At 44.1% G+C, this 10,488-nt stretch overlaps 1 protein-coding gene and 1 long non-coding RNA gene across 3 annotated transcripts; one reads left to right on the forward strand and one right to left on the reverse strand.

The window, feature by feature from the left end:
- The first annotated feature begins 763 nt into the window (after nt 1-763).
- LOC308480643 lies at nt 764-9,002 on the forward strand. Of its 2 annotated transcripts, XR_013988175.1 has the most exons (4): nt 764-1,406; nt 4,089-4,956; nt 6,558-6,773; nt 7,016-9,002. It is a non-coding gene; the product is annotated as an uncharacterized lncRNA (long non-coding RNA). The 2 variants fall into 2 exon arrangements; XR_013988174.1 differs by having other exon boundaries at nt 6,558-9,002.
- APOBEC4 (apolipoprotein B mRNA editing enzyme catalytic polypeptide like 4) lies at nt 1,413-6,547 on the reverse strand. The gene is made up of 2 exons (XM_081012291.1): nt 5,801-6,547; nt 1,413-2,954 (listed from the first exon to the last, which is right to left on the reverse strand). The coding sequence occupies exon 2, from the start codon at nt 2,915-2,917 to the stop codon at nt 1,868-1,870; it is 1,050 nt and encodes a 349-aa protein (XP_080868417.1). The 5' UTR covers nt 2,918-2,954; nt 5,801-6,547; the 3' UTR covers nt 1,413-1,867.
- Nucleotides 9,003-10,488: the final 1,486 nt, after the last annotated feature.

Consider the following 10,488-nt stretch of genomic DNA (forward strand, 5'->3'; position numbering starts at 1 on the left):
TGCCGATCAGAAGGTCGGCGGTTCGAATCCTTGCCACAGGGTGAGCTCCCGTTGCTCAGTCCCAGCTCCTGCCAACCTAGCAGTTCAAAAGCACGTCAAAGTGCAAGTAGATAAATAGGTACCGCTCCAGCGGGAAGGTAAACGGCGTTTCTGTGTTCTCTGGTTTGCCAGAAGCGGCTTAGTCCTGCTGGCCACATGACCTGGAATCTGTACGCCGGCTCCCTCGGCCAGTAAAGCGAGATGAGCGCCGCAACCCCAGAGTCGGCCACGACTGGACCTAATGGTCAGGGGTCCCTTTACCTTTAGGCCTCATTTATATCTTTGAGGACTTCTGAATAGATATATATAATAATAATAATAATTTATATTTTGTACCCTGCCCACCTGACTGGGTTGTCCCAGCCACTCTGGGCAGCTTATGACATATATAAAAGCATAATAAAACATCAAACATTAAAAACTTCCCTATACAGGGCTGCCTTCGGGATTGTTTGCAGCAGATTTGTTGCAGCATACACTTTCATGGACTGGATCGGGTCGGCAAACTTTTTCAGCAGGGGGCCGGTCCTCTTTCCCTCAGACCTTGTGGGGGGCCGGACTATATTTTGAGTGGGGGGAAATGAATGAATTCCTATGCACATCAGGCAGGCCCCACAAATAACCCACAGGTGCATTTTAAAAGAACCCATTCCATGCAAGAGCACCAGGCAGGCCAGATAGTATTGTACATGATAAAAAAAAATTTTAAAAAATTCTTACCTGCACTGATGATAGTCATTGTTTGGATGGGGGGCTCCTCACCTGGGTTTGGTGCTGCGCTGTGGCCTGCTGGGCCTCCTGCTGCTGGCACCTCTTCCATGCTTCAGGGGTGGGATGGGCCCCCCCCCCCCAGCAGCAGAGGCCAGAGCACCGCTGTGCAGCCAGTGGGGAGAGCTCCTACCTGTTCTCCCCACCCTCACTCTTTTCCCTCCGCCCGTAAATCTCTCGCCCCCTCCCCTGCCCTGGATGGTGCCTCTTTTCCCGCCAGTGGCACCTCTGCCTCCTCCTTTTCCTCCTGCACCTCCTGAAGGAGGACTTCACGCAAGAACGTGCGGCGGCTTCCCTCTTTTTTGTCTTTTTTTCCAGGGAGCTCAGACAGCGGCCGGGCCAGGTTAACGACCCTCGTGGGCTTGATTTGGCCCACGGAGCCTAGTTTGCCGACCTCTGGACTTGATTGAACTTCATCAGATGCAAGTTTATCCCAGGAATAGGTATCCACCCACTCCGAACCATTATGCTTGCAAGTACTTTTAATAATTTCAAAGGGAAGTTTGAAGAGCTACCTGTGATATCCACTAAAAGGCAAGGCGTAGCAAAAAGAAATTGAATTTCCAAATAACTCTGATGATGTCTGGGCTGACTTTAACGTATTTTCTGGAGACGATAGAAGAATTGAATATTAGTCTTTTACATGCAGCATTTTTGATGATTGGATTAATTTTATTACATTTATATCCCAGCTTTCTGTTGGCAGGTACAAGTTTACAGCCAAAACTGCATAGAACAATGACAACAAATCAGCACAAAATAATTATTATAAAGGAAATATCCTTAAGATGAAAAGTTGTCTTAATACTCTAACAGAAAATGGAGGATGACGCTGTCCAGTAGCCACACTGACTAGCAGGATTGCCTTAGTCTCTTCATTCAGCTGCTCGAAGTTGGTGTTTCCTATGCTGGCATAATAGCCACAGTACATATGAAAAACATACGTATAAGCATTTGAGCTGCTTACACGCTGAGTGAATTATCAGCCCTGCATTCAGTTTTTGAATGAGGTGAATTGGATCCTGTTTCTGTGCAGTTCATGCTCTTTAGACTTGATACTTTAAACCCGTTCAGTAATTCTTTCCGTGTAAACAGATCTTCCGTTTGGAATTACTTGCAAACGTTTAGCTTTGCTTAATGACTTATCTGGCATTTTTAAGTGTCTGACAATATTTTTAGGTTGTGGGTATAGTGGCTGCTTTCTAAATCTGGAAAAAACATCAATGGGAGGTGTTGAATGGGGGGGTGGTATCCTCAGAGGGGGCAATCTACCATTCATCATTGGTGCTGGATGCTGAGAGTCTGAACTGGGCAAAAAGTACTTTTGCAGAGATGGCAGAGCAGTAGAGTCTCCATAGCCTGGCTGAGGCAGGGTCTTCATAAAAGGAAATTTCATTCCTGTAATGCTGCTAATTTGTTGTGCATTTTGTCTGTCAGCCCATACTCTTGCAGGCAAAATTGGATGATGGAGACTTAGGTGTGGTATATTAGTCACAAAACTGTTTAGGAGGGAATGCCAAAGTCCACCACACAGTGGGCTCAATGTCACCTGAGGCCACATGCTAGCCAGGCTTTGCAGAGCTTCACAGTTCCATGGGGATACTGGGAAATCCTCCTCTGTGTGGTACAGCTGTGCAAAATAAATGCAGAGTGTAATGTCTTGATACTTCATCAGGAAGTTGTACATTTTGCTTATGCAGCCATGCTCTGCCTCGTTACAAGGTGAGTAGTTTGAATAAATAATTATGTATCCAGCATTCTCATAATTGTGCACAACTGAATCTAGATAACCGCCTATTTCAAATAACATTGATTCTGGATGAATGTTGTACTCTGTGCAATTTGTAGCATGGCCTTTTTGAATTAATTTCCCTGATGAATGCCTCAATTCATAAAATAGAAGGTGTTTATTATAGAAAGGCATTGATCTGTATGGGAATCCAAAGGCATCATGAAATTCTACATAAGGAACTCTTGCTTCTTCACCTGTTTTTATGTGATAAGGGCACTTGACACAGCTTTGGCTCACGCTTAGCCAGTAATATGGTTTTACTACTGTACCTTTATGTGCTAGGTATTCTTGGCAAAATGGTTCTGTTTCTAGGTTCATAGTGTATGGAAATATTGCTCCTGTAAGTTGGACAATCCTGAAACACAAAATAAATAAATTCCTAGTTAGTTATTTCCCCCCCTTATTTGGAATCTTTGAAGTTAAGTTCCATGGTTGGAAGCCGTGGAAGGCGAAGTAATTTACATTTGTAATATACGTATATCCTAAGAAAGCCACTAGGGTTGCCACCCAGCGAGACTGACCAGAACAGGGGTCGGCAAACTACGGTCCGCGGGCCAGATCTGGCCCAATTGCCCTCAGGATCTGGCCTGCGGACATTCCGTGGATCGGCGGTTCTGTTTGTTCATTTTTTCCCCGTTCAGTTTTTTTTGGCACCACCCTTTTTTCGGGTGCCATTCCCACCCACCCACCGCGGCGCCTCCTCTTCTCCGCACCCTTCTCCCCGCCCTGCGTAGTGGAGGAAGTGGGCTGGGCTGAGCTGGCTGAGCGCCATTTTGGGCAGCGCCTCTCTGGAGCCAGCTAGCCCTTTTGGGCTGCTCATCCCTCCGCCGCCACCGACAGCCTCTGCCGCTTGCAAGGGCAGGCACAGGAGCAGCGGTTGGCAGAGCACAGCGCAGCATCTCTCCCAACTGCGGCTCCTGTGCCTGTCCTTGCGAGCGGCGGCGGCAGCGGCAGTGGGACGAGCAGCCTGAAAGCAGCCCTCGCAAGGGCACAGGAGCCGCAGTTGGGAGAACGCAGTACGGACAGCAGCATAGGTAGGCAGGGGGAGGGGCTGGGGGGAGAGGGGGAGAGAGAGAAGCCCCCTCCGCCGTGCGCGCCCGCGTGTGTGCACTGTCTGGCACGCCACAAGGTCTGGGGGACAATGAACTGACCCCCTCCAAAAAAAGTTTGCTGACCCCTGGACCAGAATTTTACCCTCTGGGCTAGTTGCTAGAATTGGCTATGGTGCCAGAAAAATGGCAGCTGAGCTGTTCTTTTGTTTGGTATAGTGCATTTTTGAGCTTTCTTTCTCATGTAATACTAAAATATGATATGGAAGATGGTAGCCACATATTTAGTGCAATGCACAAACATGTAAAGGCTGTGCATTTTTATGAATATCAGTGTATGCACACTGTGCTACCTCATAGAAGACCACAGAGGTATGTGGCATCATTTTCAAGGGGCATTCAGTGCAACAACCTGCATGTTTTTGTCATCTTCCCAGCAGATCTCCTAACAAGGCCAATTAATACTTGGGCCTCTCACTGCCTGCTGCCTGTAATGAGCACTGAGGTTTTGCAGGAAGCAGGCCCTGAGCACTCTGAGGATTTGTGGGAGCCAGACCCTGGCTGTGCCAACCTTATATGAATCAGGCGCAGGCCAGCAAGCACGGTCAGGTGACAAGATGCACTGCAGCTGGGAGCAAGCCCAGGAGAGCTAGATCAGGCCTGTGTTTCACTTTTGGTCTTTGCCACAGCAACTTGGTCTTTTGTTGAGCTCCCGTGACCCTGCATTGTGACCTTGCCTGGCTGGACTTCTTACCCACCCTGACTCTGGTACGCTTCTGGACTTCCTCTTGCCTCTGACCCTTATTTGACTTGCTGCTGCTTCCTGACCATGGGCCCACCAATTGGACTGCCTCTTGCCCCTGCTCCCTCCGTTGGACTTCACTTTGACTACTCGGACTGCCTCTGCTACCAGCACCAGCACCCGTACCCGTCTCAGCGTTCCAGCCCAGGACTCTTGCCGCTCACGCCCCGGAATGTCACTCTCTGAGCTGGTGTGGAGCCACTGTCACCTTTGGTAGGGTGACTTATGGTGAAGCACTGAAGTACAGATTTGATGGTATATCCAGATAGTCTTCGGATAAATGAAGCACTTATTTCCTAAAGGAAGGGCATTCAGGGAAACGTTGTTACTCAGTTCTTATTTGAAAAATTGTCTTCCAATGGAGGAAAAAGAACTCTGCATATATTCAACGAAACTCAGCTTTAAATGCCAGAGTTATTCATACTGCAGCAGCTCTTCCAGATATTTTATATCCGAGGCACACTTTTTCAGCATCTAAAATTCTTAAATTCATTCTGCAATAATAGGTAGGTATTTTATGTTAAAGGTAAGGTAGGCAGCTAAATCTGCAGGCAGGTATACTCCATACTGATGGAGCAGCAGTTAAAAGTTCCTACCTTTCCCCACCCAGTTGGGGCTCTGGGATGGGGCTGTGCTTTCTGGCAGTGCTGATGCTTCTTAAGAATCATTTGTGCTATATTTTCGGCTAAAGTTCTTGTTTTATCATGGGGTCCAGTGCATCCTTATTCCCTAAATGGAGGTGACATTGTTTCCCATCTTGGTGAGGAGAAAGGAATTAGTGATGCTTGGGGCCTCTGCTCCGACAGACATAGAATAGCAGGAGCATCCGAAATGGTGGATTAGTTTTCAATGTGTACCTCTGTCCTTGCTTCACACTAGTGTGCACATATTTTTGCTCTAATAAGTGGTAAAAAGAGGTTTGTAGCTTCTTCGGCAGAGAAATGAGTTCTTTCAAGCAATTTGACTTGCCAGATTGTGCCTTTTGAGGCAAGACAGGTAACATTTGCTTATGTTTGTGGGATTCATCAGGGAAAATATGGGGGATATTGTATCCTTCCCCCACCCCCTCTTGTGTGAGAAAGGCTGGGCTGCTGATTTTGAGCGACAAAGGATTAAATAGCCTATTCCACTCTGTGCTACCTGAAACCACCCAACTATTTTCCCCCTTCTTTTTAAAATGCAAACATGGGATTAGCCATATCCTGCTCTTCAGAAATAGCCACAAAATGGTAAAATCATGCAATAAAAGCATTGCTTCCTTCCCAGAAATGAGATAAGATATGCTTTGCATTGCAGAAGCTTAGCATAATCTGTTACATTCTTAAGATTTAATAACTGAGCTGTACTTACCGTCAGTGTTCTCAAGTCCCAATTGCCAGTAATAAGCACAGCCTTACTTGAATTGTTCTGCTGTTTTCTATTGTAAATAATGTAAAAAATGTTTCCCTATGATCAACCTTTCACTTTGAAAGAAAATAAGCTATTTTTCTTCCTCATTTGCTTCTGGTACATACGATTGCCGTTTGATCACTTTTATATTGTTGCAGCGAGGAGTTTCAGTTGCTCAGCAAAGGAACATGGTTGTACTGTCAGTTTCAAGTGCTAAGATACCTAGCTGTAAACATGAGCCTTACCTTTATTTTTTGAATGAGTGGCCAGTTCAGCTCTTGCGCCTGATTACAATTGTCATTAATGTATGCAGTGAGATCAATGTACATAGTATGCTTACATAGTAAAATAAGGAACAACAAAAGTATAGGTGTCTGCTTTAAAGATTTTACAATCTCAAACATGACAGTACAAGGGATGACAGGAAAGAAAAGAAAGAGGCATGCATGAAAGAGCCAAATGTGCGGGGAATGACTGCTGGCAAATGTACAACAAACCTTTCCACAAAATCAGCAAAGGTTCTTATTTTTAAGGGGGGAAAGGGGGGAATATGATATAAAAAGCTGCATTCCTTTACCCACCTTCCTTGGAGGTAAGGCACACTGAACTCATTGAGACTTACTTTTTAATTAGATTTGTATAGGATCATGCTGTAATAATGCTCAATGTTTGCACAGCAGTTTCAAGTGTTTTAACACTTCATGTTCATGTCCTACAGCGTTTGTAATCCTCGCAACAGCCTGAACAGCAATGCTTCTCAAACTCTGTGGTGGACCAGCAATTCCCAACCCAACCTATGTGCCAGGGACTGGTGCCATACTTTGTCCTTGAAGTGCCACACCCAACATGGGCTGCAGTGAAGTTGGTGTGGACCAGAAGCCAATGGCTTATGGACTGCACTTGTCAGTGGACAACTACTTTGAGTAGCACTGCTGTAAGTTGTCTTTATTCTTCCACATTGCAGAGGGAAGAACAAGAGAGTGGCTTGCCTGAAACCACCTAGTGAGTTCATGACAGTGACTTTGTTGCCACTGTGCTACACCAGGGTAGCTAGGTTTTGCAAGGGAAGAATGCACTTTTCCCGTCACTTCCAAAGAAGCAATGAACAGTGTATGTAGCAAATGGGTGTGTGTACTTGCTTTCTTTTACTTAAAGGAAATTCTTTTAATAATGAAGGAAGAATGACAATGTAAAAGATTTATTAAAAGTTGGTAATTGAAGAGCATCTGAACAAGCTGGAGAAAAATGGCAGAAACAGAAGTGTAACAAGGAGACGAGTCTTAGTATATGAGCCAAAGCAGCCACAGGATGGCAGTATAATAAAGATACAGTACTCTGTTTTATACACTTGGGCATGAGAACTGTGTGTGCTTTATTTGCCCATATTTTAAAAGACCTTAAATTTGACATGTTTGTGTTTTATCTTCTGGTGCAACGTAACAGGTTGCCTCTTAGGTATGCAGTATGTTAACTGTTGAATGGGAAGCTAAAGAGAGACGCATCTGGGGTGTTGCATTTCATTGTGCATGTGACCTAAGTTTTGTATCAGGCCTGCTGTGCGAACCCTTTGCTCCTCTGCCAGTTCCATCCTTGCAAGCCAGCAGGAGTTGAAACTGACAAGGATCCTATGCTCCAGCCCCTCAGAATTAAGCATTCTCATCAAATCCCCTGCCAGCTTTTAAGCATGAAGTCTGCAGGGGAGCAGAATCCAAGAGTAGAAGTGAAAGAATCTGTTTTTCTCTTGCCACATACTCTACTCTCAGAACAAGGAACTGTATGTATCAAAGGAAAAAAGCTAGCAAGAAAAGTGTGGAGCACAATGAAACACAACCGATTGTTCATGAATTTCGAGGGCTTCAGCCTTTTTATTTTAAACAGTTCTAAAGCAAAAAGCAGGTTTGTTTCATTTGCACCAATATAAACATTTGATGTATACTTGACCTGGATTATTTTCATGAGGAAATACTAAAGTCACCAAAGTCAATAATCCAGAACTTTTATATAGTATTCTTAATTTTCATTTCACTACATGCTGTTTAAATGCTTTGATTATCAAAAGTATCTCTGACTATCAGCTGATGGGAGTATACAACAAAATATGACTGCTCTGATTATGATATTTTGATTTTTTAAATTAGTTTTAAAATATACAACACAAAACTGCAACCAATAAACATCTCCCCCACCCACTTACAACTAATTCCTGGTATTAAAGTGATAATTGTGACATTATCCTCCCCACCCCCCCAGCATTTAATTAAATCCATCACATAGGTACAGCCTAGGAGTATCCAATAGTCCTCCAATTTGACTGTACAGATGGTCAGCAGTACAATTAAGATACAAAATATCATGAAGATAATATTTTTGAAGATGCAGGTGACTGAGTGTTTTTCAGCCCTTGTTATATACCATGAATTTCCACAATATGTCATAAAACACTTGTGGGTTTTTGAGTTCCTTTTAATATTCCTATTTTATGTGTTAAGCTTTTCCACTATGGTTATATGCCAGGCATTTTTATACCAAAGTTAAATATCCAAATTCTGCAGTTCCTATTTTAAAGCAGCATATAGCCCTGCTGCCATTACAGTCAATAAGTCCTTCATTTTAATGTCCTCATTTGACACTTCAAATATGGATTGATTATGAATTTCTCATGGACATCTGTTTGACTACTGTTGGAAGAAGAGCACTAAGAGAGACAGCTATTTTAACAACAATAAAAATCTTTGTCATTGTCACGGAAGAAGGTGTACAGTACTGTTGTACTCGGGTAATGTGGCTTATGAAAATCTGTTTTTCAGTGCAAGAACATAATTAGATTAGGGATTTATATAGAACTAGGTGAAAGTTCATGTGATGTATAATTTTGGTCCCTGGAAGCGTGAAAGTAACACCATTCTTCTATTAGTTATATGAGAGAATATTTATTGTCGCTAAATAAGGCACTGATACACACAGAGATAGAAAGAGATGTTGGGGGCAGAAAACTGGTTTTGTTGCTTCTGGTAACACATTCTGTGAAAAAGGCCTCCTTTTAGTTCTGAAATTTAAGTACTGAAATGTCATAGTATTCAAATGCGCTTCAGTGGATTTGTACGTGGCTTCATCTAGTAATTAAAAGTTCAAAGTCCAGGAGTATCACATGGTCTTCAAACAATCCAAGGCTTCATGTTTCTTTGTAATATGCCTATTTGATTGTAAGGTATGTAAATGAAGGAAGAAAGAAAGAAGTATGGTGTTTTTGTTAGGTTCTTTTGCCTTTATGAACGCTTTAGTTTCATTTTTCAAATTTTGGGTTTGGCTCTCCAAGGTGTGATGGTGTTCAAGTATCTGGATGGACAAATCTGTGTTAGGCCAGTGGCCTGTGTTAGGCCACTGCTCCAACTCATCCCCCCCCCCCCCAGGTCTTGCTGATGCATTCCAGATTGGTCCCCTGATCTATGATCAAATCATGGAAGAGTGATGTTTTATTCTGGACTGGCATGACCTTCATCAACAACAACACCAGGCTGGAGGAAAATCTAGCATGATTTAAGAAGGATGTTGACACGCTGGAACATGTGCATAGTGGGGCAACCAAGGTCATAGAATCATAGAGTTGGAAGAGACCACAAGGGCCATCGAGTCCAACCCCTTTCTTGTCGTTTGGATCCATTGCTCCGTGTCCGCTTCTCTGGAGCAGCAGAAAACAACCTTTCTCCCTCCTCTATGTGACATCCTTTTATATATTTGAACATGGCTATCATATCACCCCTTAACCTCCTCTTCTCCAGGCTAAACATGCCCAGCTCCCTTAGCTGTTCCTCATAAGGTCAGACCTCACCTGGAGTACTGTGTCCAGTTCTGGGCACCACAGTTCAAGAAGGACACTGACAAACTGGAACGTGTCCAGAGGAGGGCAACCAAAATGGTCAAAGGCCTGGAAACGATGCCTTATGAGGAATGCCTAAGGGAGCTGGGCTGCTCCAGAGAAGCGGACACGGAACAATGGATCCAAACTACAAGAAAGAAGATTCCACCTAAACATTAGGAAGAACTTCCTGACAGTAAGAGCTGTTCGACAGTGGAATTTGCTGCCAAGGAGTGTGGTGGAGTCTCCCTCTTTGGAGGTCTTTAAGCAGAGGCTTGACAACCATATGTCAGGAGTGCCCTGATGGTGTTTCCTGCTTGGCAGGGGGTTGGACTCGATGACCCTTGTGGTCTCTTCCAACTCTATGATTCTATGATTCTAAGGCATCGTTTCCAGGCCTTTGACCATTTTGGTTGCCCTCCTCTGGACATGTTCCAGTTTGTCAGTGTCCTTCTTGAACTGTGGTGCCCAGAACTGGACACAGTACTCCAGGTGAGGTCTGACCAGAGCAGAATACAGTGGCGCTATTACTTCCCTTGATCTAGATGCTATACTCCTATTGATGCAGCCCAGAATTGCATTGGCTTTTTTAGCTGCCGCGTCACACTGTTGGCTCATGTCAAGTTTGTGGTCAACCAAGACTCCTAGATCCTTTTCACATGTACAGCTCTCAAGCCAGGTGTCACCCATCTTGTATTTTTGCCTCTCATTTTTTTTGCCCAAGTGCAATACTTTACATTTCTCCCTGTTAAAATTCATCTTGTTTGTTTTGGCCCAGTTCTCTAATCTGTTA

The sequence above is a fragment of the Podarcis pityusensis genome, assembly GCF_964106645.2.
Source record: "Podarcis pityusensis genome assembly, chromosome: 6".
Classification (NCBI taxonomy): Eukaryota; Metazoa; Chordata; class Lepidosauria; order Squamata; family Lacertidae; genus Podarcis; species Podarcis pityusensis.